We start from the raw sequence: 18,998 nt of genomic DNA, 5'->3' as shown, positions 1-18,998 counted from the left end.
GACGAGCAATCTACCAGATGCAGAGTTTCAAACACTGGTTATAAGAACGCTCAGTGATCTCAAGGAGAACTTCAACAAAGAGATAGGAAACATAGAAATGAAGATAGAAAACATGAAAAAGAACCAGTCATAAATAAGGACTACAATAATATAAATGAAGAATACATTACAGGGAATCAATAAATTAGATGAAGCAGAGGATCAAATCAGAGATTTAGAAGATAAGGTAGCAGAAAACACCAAATCAGAACAGCAAAAAGAAAAAATGAGGAGAGTTTAAGGGGCCTCTGGGACATTAAGCATACCAACGTTCATATCATAGGTGCAACAGAAGGAGAAGAGAGAGAGCAAGAGATTGAGAACCTGTTTGAAGAATAACCGAAAACTTCCCTAACCTGGCAAAGGAAATAGTCATACAAGTCCAGGAAGCAAAGAGAGTCCAAAACAAGATGAACTCAAAGATGCCCACATCAAGACATATCATAATTACAATGGCAAAGGTTAAAGACAAAGAGAATCCTAAAAGCAGCAAGAGAAAGGCAACTAGTTACTTACAAGAGCACTCCCATAAGATTGTCAGCTGATGTCTCAACAGAAACTTTAAAGGCCAGAAGGGATTGGCAAGAAATATTCAACGTGATGAAAAGCGAGGACCTACAACCAAATTTACTCTACCCAGCAAGGCTACCATTTAATATTGAAGGACAGAAAAAGAGCTTCCCAGACAAGAAAAAGCTAAAGGTGTTCATCACCACCAAACCAGTATTACAAGAAATCTTAAAGGGACTTCTTTAAGATGGAGAAAAAGAGAGAGACAAAAAATTATGAATAATAAAATGGCAATAACTACATATCTATCAACAATTACTTTCAATGTAAATGGATTAAATGTTCCAATCAAAAGATAGGGTGAATGAATGGATAAAAAAAGCAAGACCCTTATGTATGCTGCCTATAAGAGACTCACTTCATATCAAAAGACACACACAGACTGAAAGTAAAGGGATGGGAAAAAGGTATTTCATGACAATGGAAACAAAAAAAACCAAAAAGCTGAGGTAGCAATACTTACTCAAGACAAAACAGACTTTAAAACAAAAGTTATAACAAGAGGCAAATAGTACTCAATAATCCCACTTTTGGGTATTTATCCGAAGAAAACCCAAAATGCTGCTTCGAGGGGATGTGCTCATCCATATGTTCTTTGCAGCATTGTTTACAATGGCCAAGATGTGGAAGCAGCCTGGGTGTCCATCGGTGGAAGAATGGATAAAGAGAGGGTGGTACATATATACATGAAATATTGAAATGAAATATTGCTTGGCCACGGAAGGGAATAGGTTCTGGTCATGTGCGATGGTATGGATGGACCTGGAGGGTATTGTGCTGAGTGCAGTATGTCAGACAAATGCAGTGTGATTTCGCTTATATGTGGATGGAATCTAAAGAACTAAAGAAACTAAACAGAAACAAACTCATTGATACAGAGAATATTTTGATGGTTGTCAGATGGGAGGGGGTTGGCAGTGGGTAAAAAAGGGAAAGAGATCAAGAAGTACAAATTGATTGTTACACAGTAGTTTTCAGGACGTAGGGTACAGCATGAGGAATATAGTCAATAATATTGTAATAACTATGTATGGTGTCAGATGGGTACTAGATTTATCGGGATGATAAATGGCAGGGGAGTTGGTGGGCAGGGTGAAAAAGGTGACTGGATTAAGAAATACAAATTGGTAGTTACAAAATAGTCATGGGGATGTGAACTACAGCATAGGTAATATAGCCAATAATATGGTAATAACTACATATAGTTCTAGGTGAATACTAACCTAGTCAAGGGGATCACTTATATAAATGTCTAACCATTATACTATACACTTGAAGTTAATATAAAATAATATTGAATGTCAACTGTAATTGAAAAGTTTAAAAGGGGAGGAAAAAAGTGAAAGGGAATAAGAGGTTCAAATCTCCAGGTATAAAATAAGTCATGGGGATGGAATGTACAGCATAGGGAATACGGTCAATAAAATTGTGACGTGGTACAGTGTCAGACGGTTGCTAGACTTATCATGGTGATCACTTCTTTAGATATACAAATGTTGAATAAGTATGGTATACACCTGAAGTTAATATAATATTGTATGTTAGCTATATTCTAATAAAAATCTTTTTTAAAAAAGTAGCAGAGTAGGTATACATACAGGTAAACTAGAAAATTTAATGGTAGAAAGAAAACTGCCCTGTGATGTCTTTCATTTTCTCAATAAAGACAAGGTCTAAAAGAATGAGGTAAAGAAAGGAAGGAAAGGGGACTTGGATTGGAGATTTAAGGTAAGAAAAAAATGTTTGAGATACAGATTTTCAAAAATAGACACACTAGGGAATTGTAGTAATGTTGGCAGTATTAAGTGTGCATTTGAAATTGAGATTATATATTTAAAATGCGACCAGTCAGCAAGGTTATCTCCATTTTTCTCCATCCATGTTCAGCTCTAAGGTACAACAAATAAGTCAGCCAATTTGGATTAAATGGTGTTGAATTTTGCCAAATGAGTAAAACAAAAAAATACAGAGGCAAAGATATTAAAGGATGTTTGTAATGGAGTGACTACAAGATGGACCACTAAATCTAAACTGAGAAAGAAGGGAAAAGGACATGGATACTTCACAAAGCATTTCTTATACCCCCAAGTGGTCTGTAAACTCAAGGACAAAAACCATGAGTTCCATACTATGTGTACCTCACCGAAGAGACATACAGTGAAAGCCTCTGCTGACTGATTAAGTGGGTATCCCCCACTTTTTCCAGAGCTCCAAATGACACAAACTCATCAGATTTTTTTTTTTTAAAGCAGCTTTCTGAAGATCTCGAAAGAAAAATAAATCTATGGTTGAAATGTTTTAGTTCTAAAGAGCAACTGACTGGGTTCCCATGATATTTCCATATAAACAAAGATTAATTGCTGGACATTAATCAAAGGAAAACTATGGCACTAGAAAGTGAACTTAACCACAATTAATTCACTTCATATGGAAAAATAAAGCCTAAGTACTTCAGGGCATCCCATCTTAGAACAACTCCCACCCGACCTACAGAATTAAAATGACTGCATTTCCAGGCACTTGCTCAGCAATGCTAACTAGTCAAGTTAATTGGAACTCTGACACTACCGCTAACTATAGCCTATCTCATTACAAGAATTTAAGATAATTCTAGAAGTTATCTACCTGCTAGAACACTTAGTTTATATAAATTACTGAAAGTCATTCATTTTCCCTACTTTATTTATTCTTCCATATTTAAATAATGTCAAGAAAATCCTAGAAAATGCAAAATATACTTTTAGTACTTCAGGTTCAGATAAAAATCATCACTATCTTTTATACTTTTAGATGTTCAACTATTCTTTTCCCTACGGCCAAGTTTAGTCAGGTCAGTTCAGTGAAATAAAGAAAAGCTGAGTCCAGGTAGCATGTTAAGGGAGAAAAAGAGATAAAAAAAGGTTTGGTTCCCATGTTGTGTTCCTACACAGGCCACCAAATAGAACAAACCATTAGCAAAGAATTAAAATAGCTTCATTATCTGTAACATGAGAATACTAAAGCAGATACTACCAAAGTTTTCTTTCTGCTCCAAAAAGTCTATTCTTAATCTAGTGCTTTGGTCTTCCCTCTTTCAAAGGCCTTTTTGAAAAGGGGTGCTGAGAGATTTAATCTTTCAAGCCGTAAACCTATTACATATTTTCTTTCTCTGTGTTACAATTAATAGAAAAGCATAGAAAAAAAACAAAAACAAAGATGAGTATTTTTCAATCAGAAAAAAAACAGGCCAATTAAGCTAATTATTGGTGACACTCTCCATAGTATGCAACACTTTGTTTCACGTTCACTCTTCTTACACCCATTCTGCTTTATTTCTTTTCTCCAAGCCCAGGCCTAGTGGTGGAATCCTGCAGCCTGAATGCCTCCAGGAGGACTTGGAGGTTAGTATTCCCAGACTCAGAACTTGTGTGGAAAAACAGGAGCTAAGTTTACTAATGCAAGTCAAAGGTTCTGTCTTTATCTTTAGAGTCCCATCACCAGAATTAATGTCTAGTACATAACAGACACCTAACTTAACTTCTCTATATAACTTATTACACAGTGATTCTCATCAGCTATTTCCTTTTAGAAATGCATACTTTCAGGTCCCACCTAGACCTACTGAATCAGAAACTCTAGGAGTCGGGCCCTGCAACCTATTTTTAAACGCCCTCCAGTAGGGAGAGATTCTGATGCACACTCAAGTTTCAGAACCACTATATCAAACATGCCAGGAAATCACCTTTCTGTTCATTACCGCTGGTAGCCAACAAGCAAAAAAATGCTGATTTTTCTCAGCTGCCACCACATACAAATGATTGGGTCCTCATGGTGCTATCAACCACTTCTGTCTCCAGCCTGCACACAAGATGAACTTTACAGTCAAATCAAGTTCAACGGCAGACTCTTAAAGTGAACAGCTATGTGACCTTACTCAAATTAATTAAACTCTGGGAGTCTCAGTTCCCTCATCTGTAAAGTAAGAATAAAATCACATACCTCCATGAATAAGAGATCGCTTGAGAAAGGTGCCCAGCACACAGCAACCTTCAATCAATTTAAGATCTTCTTCCTTTCTTCCCTACCACGTGTACCAAGTCCCTGCTACTTTAGTCAATGCCTCTAAAGAAGACAGCAAGCACTCTGGCACTCCTGAGAAATGTCCCCAATGCCTCCTATACACAAATGCTCTCTAGGGAGGTTTTTCTTATGGAAAATACTGCAGGAGAGAAATGAAGTGTTACAGTCCTACAGAATCATATACAGAACATTAATTCTGAAAAAACGTAGTCCAAAAGCTAGGGGGAAAAGCAAATCACACAAAAGTATGCACCTTTGTAACTTAAAAAAATAAAATGGCATTAAACAGAACATAGGCAACTTTCTCTTAAGCGGCCAAAATAAATGATTAGATATGTCCAGTGGGACATAAATGCTATGTTTGGGGAGAAAGGGGTTGGCCATTGGAAAATCCAAGAGAACTGAAATACTATTAATGTAGTCCAGGCATTCAAATTCAAATTTCCTAGATTTTCTGGGGCAGCATCACTGTCAAATTCCCTGTCCCAATGTTGCCACCATACATGTTCTGATTTTTGGTTCGAAAAAAATATGGTTACTAGGGGAAGCAAAAAAAAAACCACCAACAACAAAAAGAAAAAGAAAACCCACAATCATGAATGAGGCCTAAAAACTGCAGAGTATTACTTTTTTTAAGTTTAGAATTTTGAAGGAATTTTACCAGAAACAATTTCCACCTCAGCTCCTCACTCCATTATTCTCATATTGAAATGTTTAATTTTACCTCCTTGACAACTAGCTCTTTTCATGGCGATGAAAATAGATCAGTGCATGTGATATGTTATTATACACTATTACTTCACACAGTAACCAAGCTAGGAGCATTAGTTCAACAGGCACTTTCAGCTTTAACACTTACCCCTCCCTCTGACGTCTAAGATGGGACTGTCCTTTATTTATGCTATGATGTTCGAATAGCCAAGAATCCAATCTGTGGGACTTAAGTGAAATTTAAACGTTCCTACCTTTTTAAGGGGACCTTTATTTGAGAAACTCGGAAAAGGAAAGCCAACCCTAAAATGAATGGCATTACGCTGAGAGTTGTAAAACTACAAACGTATCCTTGCCCTCTGGGAGCTTGAATTAATGCACCAAACTAACAACTTCTATACAAGACACAGGGTATAATAATGTGATGGTTACTCACTTTTACCAGTCAACACTATCCCCGTCACTTCACTCAGTCAGACATACTTTCTCCCCGCCCCCCCCCCTTCCCGAACTCCAAAGCGAAAAAAGCTTTGCCTTTGGCCACCTTTACCGCCTCCTCCCAGCACCACTGACCAACAGCGTCCCCAGTCGCCAATAAAGGGTCCCAAGCGAGGCCGGATCCGACGACTGCCCGTCTCCGCGTCCCAGGACTCTCCAGAAGTCGCTGCCCGGTGCCCCATTCCCTCGCCTCCCTCAGATCCCCTCGCCCCGGCTCGTCACTCCGAACCAGCAGTCCCGGGCCCCATGCCCGCCGGTCCCCGCACTTCTTCCGGAAACAAACCCGGAACCGGGTGCCGGCCCCCGCCTAGGGGCGAGTTCAGGTCCAGGCCCGGCCGCGGAATCCCCAGCTCTCGCCCCACCGCCCGGGCTGCCCCAAGACACGCGCCCGGGCGCCGGCGGGGAAGCACCGGGCGGCCTTACCCCGGAGCCGGCTCTTCTCGGCAGGGCAGAGCAGGACTCACCTTCGTACTGCAGGTCGACCAGTACCAACAAGAAGGGGAACACCGAGCCCAGTCGGCTGGTCACAGAGCTGGGGGTCACCATGTCCGAGGGCTCGCCGGTGAGAAACAAGGGTGCGGGACCCACCAGCCCCGGCTGGCACTCAAGATGCAGCAGCACCCGCCCGTCGTCGGCCTTCTTTCAGGCCTAAGCAGCTGCTGGCGCCCAGCAGAGGCAGGCAGCGGTGGGCGGGGCCCGGACGACGCTACGCCCCAACTTCCGCAGCCGTCCAATCGCATTTTACCTGGCCGCTAGCCCACTGGGCTCGCCGGGGTCGTGGTTTGCGCTGATAGGCTGCGGAGGCCATAGCCCCGCCCCGTCTCTGATAGGATAACGTGGAAGCACGAGACGAAACTGCGTCCGCCTGTCTTGAAGCTGTCAGGGTTCTCCAAACTGCCGTGGCGGGCCAGAGGGAGGCGGCCCGGGAGTGTGGGCGGTGGCGGTCGAGTCCGCATGCGCAGGCCGAGAAAACCTTTTTGGGTCGGTCCTGGAGCGGAAGGTGAGAGAAGGAGGTTGCCCGCAATCCGAGGTTTTGCGGTGTGCTGTTTGTAGAGCAAGGTGAAGCGGCGGCGTCCGGAATAAGGCGAAACCTTGTCCCAGGAAGCCTGAGGGTGGCTTGAAAGCGCCTAGAATTGAGGTCTCAGAGTGGACGGGTAAGCAGGAGGAATTAAGAGCCTGCTACCTCCCGCTGAGCTTATCGGAACAAATACGAACTGAATTGAAGATCGCTGGAGAAACAGGAGAAGCTGGGGCTCATTAAGATAGGGTAAGCTGATGGAGGCCGAAGGACTTCGGGGACGACCACAGAGAAGTACATTAGTGACCTAAGGCACTAAATGAGAATGGCTGGGAAGCTTGGGAACTCCACCCCACCCCACCCCACCCCGACTGTGCAGCAGACCAGCGTGTCCCGAAAAGAGCAGAATCCAAAAAGATCCTGTAACGAAGAAACCAGGGAGACGCAGCAGCTGAGAGTAAGTGGCTCTTGAAAATGCAGCCAACGTCAACTGTAAGAGAGGAAAAAAAAACCTGTTAGAACTAATCTTGCATCTTGTCCTCATCAGAGGAAACTCAACAAAAGAGATAAGAACTTGAACAAGATAAAGTTCAAGTTACTCGATTTGGCGTTATGTTTGTTCACAGCCACTTCCTCTGGTGTCCCCAACACAACCCAACATGCACACTATACACCAGTGATGTTTTACATGGGGTAAAACAGTCATCTTTTTCTGTGTTAAGCATTGTCAAGTGCAGAATTAGTACTCTACCAATAAGTATGTATTTGCTAACTTGATGTTACTTCACACTTTAGAAGAACTCATAAATTATAAATAGTATAGTGAATTAGTGATTTCCTGAAGATATACTAAGCTAATAAAAGCAGAAAGGCTACTAATTCCAAAAAGAACTAATGCAAAGGACTGGTTTCAAGAAAGAAAAAAAAACCTGAGTCCCTGATAAGTTGTGTAAAGCAGTATAATATAATGTGAAGTGCAGAGAATTCAGATACAAGAAATGTAATCCCATTCCATGGCTATTAATCTAAATTATCTTCATCTGTAAAGTGGGTAGGATCCTGACTGCCTCAAAGGTTTGTTTTGAGGTCTCATGAAGTGTGTAAAGATTCTTGTAAATTAAGGTGTTGTACAGATGTTGCTCATACTTCTAACAATAACAGAATAATGAAGAAAGTCATCTGGAAATTCCTTGGGTTTTTCTTGTTTTTTTCATTTACCTTTTCCCTGTTGACATCACAGATAATGTCAGTGGAAAAATGGCAGGTGATTTCAATGTCCACAAGTAGTGAAGGCATCATCCAAATGATGTACTGTGATCAAGGCATTCATCAAAATGCTGAACCTAGTGAAGAAAGAGTTTTGTAAACAAGTAATACTAGACCATGAATCATCACCCGAATGCTGCCTGTGATTCTGGTCTTAAGGAAAAAAAAAAAGCAGAACTAAAGAAGTTATAAGAATGGAAATTAAAAATGATTAAAGAAATGATAGACTTTGTGTTACAGGAAAATTAAATAAGAGTTTTCAATGTTGAGTGGTTTTAATTCATTAATCCAATTATATAACCATGAATCCTGAAATCTTAAAAACTTCACAAAGTTTCCCTTGAAAGAGAGAATTTTACAACAAAGAGGGAACATGAGACAGCAATTAAGATACAACGCTAAAATTATCTTTATATGTATAAAATACTTGGGAATGTTTCCTCCAATGTTCATCTGGGCATGCTTTTCACCTGATCACTCTTAACCAATAAAACCAAAGTAATCCAGTGACTAGAAAAAGTTATAAATATTGTTTGTGTTTGTCAGCATGTATTTCTGCAATCCTTTTTAAAACTAAGAGTAAACACTCAACTGTAATTGATACTACCTATTAATTATAATAGCAAAAGACTTAAAACAATGGTAGATTATTTAAATAAATTGTAACAATATCCAACCTAGAAATATTATATAATTTATAATATATAAAAATAGTATATACTGATCAGTGTTTATTGACCAGGAAAAATAATGTTGGCAGAGAGTAGTAGACAGAACTAGTAAACAGTAGTAGACAGTAGTAGTAGACTCTAAAACACAGTTAGGAGATAATGGAGATAAGATTTGCTGATGGATTAGCTATGGGGAAAAATGTTCAGAAGCAAGAATGATACTTAGAAACACCTATTTGCACCAAATTAAAAATAAAATAGCATTATAAATAATATAACGAATGCTGCAATATACATCCTTATACACTTCTTTAAGAACTTGTGCTTTTATTTTTTTAAATTAATTTCTAAAAGTGGGATTACTTTGTGAAAGAATGCACACATTTAAAATTTTAAGATATATTGTCAGATTTTCCCTAAAAGTCAGTATTTTATAGTGCAACAGCTACTTATGTCCCCACATACTCACCATCACTAGGTATAATTGATTTTCATAGTTTTTACCAATCTGATGAGTAAAAAAATTACTCTTCTATGTCAAGTTTACTACTTGTTTCCAGGGATCTGAGGATTTTGATCAAACTTGGTGTCCTCACGTAAAATTTGGTTGTTGTTTTTTTTTTTTAATTTGGTTTTTAAACTATATCTTTTATGTTGTTTTGTTGGTTTCTCGCCACAACATTCCAGCCTCTGCTTCATCATATCACTTTTTCTCACTTTTGACATTCTTGCTTCCCTCGTATAAGGATCTCTGTAATTAATTATTAAGGGCCCATCTGGATAATCCAGGATATTCATCCCCTCAAAATCCTCAGTTTAATCATACCTGTATAATCCCTTTTGACATAAAAGATAACATTGGCAGGGGATAAGAATGTAGATACCGTCAGGTGACCACTATTCAACTTAACAAAATATACCACCGCTGTCAAATGTAGAACTTAATTTGCCTCCCTGATTGTGGCCTGCAGTTAATGACTCAAAGAATAGAGTGTGGAAAGAGGGAAGAGGAGTAACTTTACAGTGGAGAAACCTGCAAACACTACCTTGACCAGGTGGTCAAGATTAATATTACCAATGTCAGGTTGATCCCATGTATGCACTGATATGATGTGATGAGAAGGGCACTTCTCTGTGGTATGCTTTCCAAAAACCTATAGCCCAGTCTAAACATGAAAACCATCACATAATCCAAAACTGAGGGACATTCTATAAAATACCTGATAAGTACTCCTCAAAACTGTCAAGATCATGAAAAACAAGGAAAGGCTAAGAAACTACAACAGACCAGAGGAAACTAAGGAGATGATGACAATGAAATGTGCTGTCTTAACCTGGATCCTGGAATGGAAAATGGATTATTACTGGGGATACAATTAAAATCTTATTAGAGTCTCAAGTTTAGTTAATAGTAATGTACCACTGTTACAGTGGTAGTTTTGACAAATGTACCCTGGTTATATGAGATTTTTAACAATAGGAGAAAATAAATGAAGTTCATTCAGGACTTCTCTGTACTATCCTTGCAACTTTAAATATAAAATTATTTCAAAAATAAAAGTTTACTTAAAATAATTGTGAAGGGCTTGAGTATTTTTAAATTAACTGCAATGGCTGTCTTTTGTGTGTTTGTGTCAAAATGAGTTTTTCTGCATCTAAACTTTCTTACCTTGCAAAAGGAAGAGAATTAGCACTTTTCAGAGATAATTTCTTAGTTGTCTAAAACCAGCTCCTCTCTTCCTTTTTTAATTTTTTTCCTGTTCTCCCTCCATTATCCTTGCTTGGGAAATTGTAGATTACTTGATTTAAAAAAAAAAATCTGTTATGTATGCACTCAGAATATTCTAGTCCAGATAATCTCTCAAAATGTCTACAGGAAAGAAAAAGTTGATAAACCACTTTTTTTTAATGTCAACAAGTGCATGTAAATAATAGCCTGTTATAATAATATGAGATAGAAATTTTGAAGCATGACTTAAAGATTATTTAATATTTGGTTCTGAAATACAAGGTTTAAAATGGCATTTTAAAAGGTCATGTAGTATTTCTGATAAATTGAATCTTTGGATGAGGTTAATAATGAGTTAATAATATTGATTTCAAGATAGCTCTATATCCACTCCATGTTCATTGCAGCATTATTTACAACAGCCAAGATATGAACACAACATGATTGTCCATTGGTTGATGAATAGATTAAGAAACTGTGATATATACAGAGGGTGCCAAAAAAATGTATACACATTTTAAGAAAGGAAAAACTATTAAAATTGCAATACTCAATATATACCAATAACAGAAAATGAATACAAATCACGTTTGACTTCGGCAATTACAAGAGGTGCTCAAAGTAGTTACCATCAGCGTCCAGACAATTTTGATTATGGAAAACTATTGCTTGAGCAACATTGACCAAAGTGTCTACTTGTATACATCTTTTGGGCACCCCTGGTATATTTAAGGTGTGATCAAACAATAAAGTGAATGTTTAATATATATATATATATATATATATATATATATATATATATATATATTACAGTAAAAGACACATTGCCATTAATCCCCCTCAAAACACTTTCCCTCACTTTCAACACATCCCATTGTTCTTGCCACTTTCTGAAGCAGTTCTGGAAGTCCTGTTTCGTGAGTGTCTAGTTGTGCTGTCATGGCAGCCTTGATGTCCTGAATTGATTCAAAATGTTCACGGTCATTTTGACTTTGGGGATGAGCCAGAAGTCACACAGGGCCAGATCCGGTGAATAAGGTAGACGAAGACATACCGTAATGTATTTATTTGACAGAAATTGCCACACTAGAAGCGATGTGTGACATGGAGCGTTGTCATGATGGAGGATGAAACCATTTGCCCATCTCTCAGGTCAGCACACTTTAAAACACACCTTCTCTCAACTGTAGCTCACACCCGACTGACTGCATCAAACAAGTTGAAACTTGTCACACACTGTTACTAAGGTTTGATATGCCACTTCCTGTATTAAAGATCCCTGCCTTCCATTGGATAGCAGCAGCATTCACCGTATTTTTGTGATCACAACGGAAAGACTCCTTGTCACACATCGCTTCTGGTACAGTAATTTCTACCAAAAACATTACAGTGTGTCCTCATCCACCTTATTCACCAGATCAGGCACCATGCAACTTCTGGCTCTTCCCCAAAGTCAAAATGACCATGAAAGGTAAATGTTTTCAATCGATTAAGGATATCGAGGCAACCACGACAGTGCAACCAAAGACACTCACGAAGGAGGACTTCCAGAACTGCTTCAGAAAGTGGCAAGAACGATGGAATAAGTGTGTTCAAAGCAAGGGGGTGTATTTTGAGAGCATTCATGGCAATGTGTCTTTTACTGTTATAAATTTTTTTATTTAAACATTCACCATATTGTTTGATCACACCTTGTGTATATATATGATGAATGATAACGGAATATCATTCAGCCATCAAAAAAATGATATCTTGCCACTTACACCAATATGGATGGACCTTGAGGCATTATGCTAAGTGAAATAAGCCAGACACAGAAAGACAAATACTGTATGATCTCTCTTGTGTGTGGAATCTAAAAAAAAACAACTCATAAATACAGAGAAAAAATTGGTGGTTGCCAGAAGCAGGGGTTTGGGGGAGGGGGATGGATGAAGTGAGTCAAAATGTACAAACTTCCAGTTATAAGATAAATAAGTCCAGGGTGTGTACTACACGGCATGATGACTATAGTTAGCAATACTGTATTGTATACAGTTGATCCTTGAACAGCAGGGGTTGGAACTGCATGGGTCCACTTACACAGATTGTTTTTAACAAATACTTACAGTACTGTAAATGTATTTTTCTTATAATTAATGTTTTCTTCTCTCTAGCTTAAGAGAGTAGATTTTAAAAGTTCTTATCACAAGAAAAAAATTGTAGTGGTGATCATTTCACAGTATATACATATATCAAATCATTATTTGTACACCTAAAACTAATACAGTGTTATATGTCAATAATATCTCAATAAAAAAAGAGACAGCTCTATGTTCTAATTTTATTATATGAAATTAATAATACAATCTTGTATTTTGCATACAATGGGTAAATTCTTCAAAACTTAAACTTTCTAAATTTCTGAATTAACAAAGTGAAATTATAATAGTGTCTTTTAAAAGGTTTCTTATGAATTTCCTATAATAACACAACTCATAAGGGCTTAATTATTATTTTCTAGATTTTAACATCTAAATCCAAATATATGAAATAATTGCATTAAATATTTATGTTATAACCACAATAATTAGAAGATAGTGTCAAAGTGGATAATAAAAAAACATGAATCAGCTATAAGCTGTCTAGAAGGTAGGATGAACCTCACGTTATGGTTAGTCGATTTCAACAAGGATGCCAAGACAATTCATTTGGGGAAAGGTAGTCACTTAAACAAATGGTGCTGGGACAACCGGACATCCACATGCAAAAGAATGAAGTTGGACCATTTCTTTAGACCATACACAAAAAGTAACTCAAATTGGATCATAGATCTAAATGTCAAATCTAAAACTATAAAACTCCTAGAAGAAAACAGGAGTAGACCTTTATAATCTTGGGTTAATCAAAACTATCTAAGATACAATGCCAAAAGCACAAGCACAGAGAAAAAATTAGATAAAGTGGATTTCATTAAAAAATTAGAATTTTTGTGCTTCAGAGGACACCATCAAAAAAATTAAAAGAAAATAAACAAAATGGGAGAAAAAAATTACAAATCATATATTTAATAAGGGGCTTGTATCCAGAATATGTAAAGAACTCTTACAACTCAAGAATAAAAAGACAACATAACTGAAAAAATGGGCAAAGAATGTGAATAGGTATTTTTCCGAAGAAGGCACAAATGACCAATAAGTGCCTGAAAAGATGCTCCACATCATTAGCCATTAGGGAAATGCAAGTCAAAACCACAATGAGATACCACTTCATACCCACTAGGATGGCTATAAGCAAGAGGAGTAATAGCAAGAGTAGGTGAGAATATGGAGTAATGGAAACTCTCACATATTACTATTGGAAATGTAAAATAATGCAGCCACTTTAGAAAACAGTTAATTATCAAAACGTTAAACATAGAGTTCATCATATGACCCAGCAATTCCACTCCTAGGTATATAGCTAAGAGAATTAAGAACAAGTTGAAACAAAAACCTGTACACAAATGTTCCTAGCTGTTACATGGTCATAACAGTCAAAGAGTGGAAACAGTCCAGGTTTCTGTCAACAAGAGACTGGGTAAACTGCTAGATCCATATGATGGAATAATATTTAGCTATTTAAAAAAGAATGAAGTACTGATACATGCTACAACATGGACAAACCTTGAAAAAAATTATGCTAAGTGAAAGAAGCTGGTCACGAAAGGCCACAGCTTGTATGCTTCCTTTATGTGAAATGACCAGCATAGGTAAATCCACACAAGTAGGAAGATTAGTGGTAGCCTGGGGCTGGGAGTAAGGAGAAATAGTAACTACTAATAGGTACAGGGTTTCTTTTTGGGGTAATGGAAATATTTTAAAATTAGGTAATGATTATGATTGCACATACCTGTGAATACACTAAAAACCATTGAATCATACTTTAATTGGGTGAATTATATCTTATATGAAATACAACACAATAAAGTTGTTTTATACAAAAAATAAAGGGATGGAAAACTATTTATCATGCAGAAACTAATCAATAGAAAACTGGAGTAGGTATTTAAAGTAGTCGAACCTATAAATACAGAAAGCAGAATGGTGGTTGCCAGGTTACTTGGGGGAAGAGATATGGGGAGTTGTTGTTCAATGGGTATAGAGTTTCAGTTTTACATGATGAAAAGGTTTTAGAGATTTGTTGCACAACAATGTGAATATACTTAACACTACTGAACTGTACAGTTAAAAATGTACAGGTAAATTTTGTTATGCGTTTTTTACCACAATTTAAAAAATATCTCAGCACAGCTGCCTAAAATCACATCAAAGAAAGGAAGGAAGGAAGGAAGGAAGGAAGGAAGGAAGGAAGGAAGGAAGGAAGGAAAGAAGGAAAGGCGGGAGGGAGGGAGGGGGAAGGAAGCTGGAGTGACTGATTACATTAATATCAGACAAAGTAGAATTCAAATAAAAGAAAATTACCAGTGATAAAGATAGACATTACATAATGATAAAAGATCAATTCTCCAAGACCTAACAATCCGAAATGAGGTGAACCTAACAACAGAGCTTCCAAATACATGAAGCAAAACTGCCAGAACTGAAAAGATAAAGAGACAAATTCATAATTGTAGTTGGAGTTTTCAACACTCCTCTCTCAGTAATTCATAGAAAGAATAGACAGAAAATCAGCAGGGAAAATCAGAAGAACTGATCATTAACCAACTGAATCTAATTGACATTTATAGAATTGCCCCCAAAACACATTCTTTTTAAGTACACATAAAACTTCACTAAGATAGACCATATCCTAGATTATAAAACAAACCTTAACCAATTAAAAAGAATTGAAATTATAAAATAATTTAAATTACATAAAGTGTGTTAACTGACCATGAAACAATTAACCTAGAAATCAATAACAGAAAGATAATAGGAACTCTCCATACATTTCAAAGGAACACACTTCTAAATAATCCATGGGTCTAAAAGGAAGCCTTGAGGAAAATTAGAAAATATTTTGAACTGAACAAAAATGAAAATACAATTGTCATGTGGGTTGTCATGCGGGGTTGCTGGTCCCGCTCCCCACATAAGAACGCAGGATATGGGAGGCCAAAAAGGAACATCCACGGAGCCATAGAGAGGGGAGTCATACCACTATATTCTCCCTGGCGGCTGGGTTGAGACACAGGAAGCAGAAGCCACACAATCTGCAACCTGCCATCCGCTTCTCTGCCAACCAACCCCTTGCTAACTGCAATCCCCCTTGCTAGCTCAGCCATGGAAGTTATATCAGTGGCTAATGGCTAACTGGTAACAGCTGATGGCCAACTAGTCACAGCTGATGGCCATCTACTACTACCTGAGCCAGCACCTTTCCACGTGAGGCCAAGAGCCTGGAAACTGCTCTCTGGGACTCTGTCCCCACAACAACATACCAAAACTTCTGAGATACAGTTGAAGTACTCAAAGTCCAACATAGCTCCTATGAAACTCTCTGCATGGCAACTCCTGTATCGCTCCCTGCAAGTAGTGAATAATATATTTGGGTCTTGTGGTTGCCCAGGTATGGAAAGAAAAACAGAGCTCAAATCTACTAGTAACACATGTCATTTACATTTCCACTGACTATAACTAGTGACATGACGCTACATAACTTTGAAGGTACTGGGAGGCTTGCTGGGGCGCTCTGATAGTCCATGAGCCTAATATACCTGTTACCATTAGCAAGAGTGCGAACAGTTACCAGTTAGGAGGTTAGTATGGACCAAGGTGGTCATGGTCAAGAAGGAAAGAAGTGGTACGATTTTGAATATGTTACATTTTGGAGGCAAAGCCAACAGGACTGCTGAGAGATGGGGGGTGGAGGAGGGGTGGGGAGGGTAATTGAGGCCTGATTTATGAAAGAAGCCAATCACTTTAAGAGCCTTACAGAGGAAACAGCAAGCACAAAGGCTTTGAAATGGAACAATCTCAGTGTGTTTTAGGAACAGTCTGTTGAAAGTAATAAACTTGGGGGACAGTAGTATAACATGACGTTGTGAGGTAGACAGGAACTGGCTCATACAGTGCCATGTTGACTATTAAAAGGGAGTTTTAAACTTATTCTTTTGAAAACTGGAAGTCATCAGTGGGTTTTAAGCAGAAGTCTGTCATTATTGGATTTAGATTTAAAAGAGATCACTCTGGCTGCTGTATGAAAAAATCAACTGCAGAGGGACCGGCAGTGTGCCCAGTTAGGAGGTGACAGCACTAGGCCAGCTGAAAGATGATGTACCTTGAACTATGGTGGTTAACTACAGAGGTGGCATGTATTTTGGCGTTAATAAATGGGATAGATAGGAGTAGGACCAAGTGAGTCATCAGGTTACCTTCAATTCAGTTAATTACTCTTTCGTTGAAATACAAAAGTATAGCCTGAAATATTTTTGATAGCTATTTCAGCTCTGGAAAGACCAACTGGCAAGAGAACAAAATACAAAAGGTTCACTTGTTGAACCTCTATTACAAATACAGAGCAATATATGGAAACTGAAATGACAAAACAAATAAGCAAACAAAAGGACCTAGCTGGAATCTAAGCCAAGATAAATATTTCCATGGACTAGAAATAGGAAAAACAAGCAAACAAAAAAACACCAGAAAGTCATACGTAAGCAGAAGCCACAGGAATACTAACCTATGTTTCAGATCTAGAAAGGGACCAAAAGGAATGCAGATACAGTCTCCTATTCTTACTGCTTGGAACCACCACCATTGGCAGCTCTCTTATGGCTGTTTGTTTATATGGAAATGTAGAAACCTAGGAATTTGGAATCAAGCTGCTCCTGACTGGCTCTGCAGTATCAGCCTGGAACTGCCTTATGAGACAGGAGAGAGTAAGCATAGCGAGAAATATAAGTGGAAAAACAAGAAAGCAGATAAAAATCTTACCTTTACCTTTCACCTCAAAATGGAACTGCAAAATACAATTCCAAAACATACCAAGAACTCTATTAATGCTTATAAGAAAGACCAGCAACAAATCAACAACTGAACCTGAACTCACTTAAGAGAAAATTAACTTTATAGACTAAGCATGCCTAGAGACATAGATAAAGAAATCACATCCATAAATACAAGAAAGAAAGAATGGAACAAAACCGGCGTAAATGAAATGAGAACAGGTGGATATAAAAAATAATTGTATTGGTTTCCTAGGGCTGCCATAATAAATTACCTCAAACTGGGTGGTTTAAAACAACAGAAATGTATTTTCTCATAGTTCTAGGAAGTAAAAATTCAAAATCAAGGTGTTAACAGGGCCGTATTCTCTCTGAAGGCTTTAGAAAAGAATTCTTCCTGGCTTTCTCCTCATTTCTGGTGGTTCCCAGATATCATCTGCATTCCTTGGCGTGTAGCTGCATAATTCTAATCTTTGCTTACATTTTTCCATGGCATTCTTCTGTGTGTCCTCTCTTTTTCTTCTTAACTAATTACATCTGCAAATACAGTCATATTCTGAGACTCGGAGCAGACATGAATTTTGAGGTAAGGAGCACTGTTTAACCCACCATAATAATTGATCAATAATTTGGAAATTAAAAAAAAATAGTCTCTGAAATTAAAAATTGCATAAACACCCTAATAAACATGCACACACACACACACACACACACACACACACACACACCTATGAGAATAAGCTCTAGAACACAAAGTAAAAGAATTAATATTAGAAGATATTTTAACACATAACTATCAGAAACTCTTACACCAAGCACACACAAAAATCTTAGTAAGGAAACCCTCGCAAAATCTTAGAATGTGTGAGCAAAATTTTAACAAGTTTTGTCTAACATTTTATCTAACTGCTCTATATGTAGAGAGAGAGAGATGATGATGATCTTTCCAGCAAATAGGAAATTTTTTTCAAATACATGGAACATTTACAAAATTTACCAAATACTAGTTCACAGAGGAAGTTGTACAAATCCCTAAGAATTGTTATAATGCATTTCATGTCCTCTGACCATAATGCAATAAAAGTGAAAGTCAACAATAAACAGATTTTTCCAACTCACGTGCTTGGAAACAAAAACCATTGTCTCTAAATTAGTCATGGTAAAGGCAAAATCATCATGTAAATTTCAAATTATGCAAAACCAGATGATAATTAAAATGCTACATTATCATAATTTGTGGAATGTAGCTAAAGCAAATATTTGGAAGGAAATTTAGAGCTTTAAATACTTTCAATTAAAAAAAAGAAAGGAAAATGAAGATGCATTCAGGTCAGGATGCTAGAAGCACTAGAGAGGAAGAATGAAAAACAGAAGGGAAAAAATAATCTTTAAAATGAGCAGAAATTATTGTATTGAGTGTGGCAAAGAAACATGAGGCATCTAAACCAAAAAGCTAGTTATTGATAAAAGAGACAAAAATAAAGTTATTGATAAAACAGACAAAAATAAAGCAAGCTTTAAAAATGGAGA

General features: G+C 37.6%; 1 protein-coding gene across 1 annotated transcript in view; it reads right to left on the bottom strand.

The window, feature by feature from the left end:
- DNAJC3 (DnaJ heat shock protein family (Hsp40) member C3) overlaps nt 1-6,578 on the bottom strand; it is a 64,873-nt gene extending 58,295 nt beyond the window's left edge. Inside the window, exon 1 of the mRNA XM_019737175.2 lies at nt 6,342-6,578. Coding sequence (XP_019592734.1) covers nt 6,342-6,423 — 82 coding nt within the window. The 5' untranslated portion in view covers nt 6,424-6,578. The remainder of the gene's footprint in view (nt 1-6,341) is intronic.
- Between the last annotated feature and the right edge of the window lie 12,420 nt (nt 6,579-18,998).

Source organism: Rhinolophus sinicus, linkage group LG04, assembly GCF_036562045.2.
Source record: "Rhinolophus sinicus isolate RSC01 linkage group LG04, ASM3656204v1, whole genome shotgun sequence".
NCBI lineage: Eukaryota > Metazoa > Chordata > Mammalia > Chiroptera > Rhinolophidae > Rhinolophus > Rhinolophus sinicus.
This window is presented reverse-complemented; position numbering and strand designations above follow the sequence as displayed.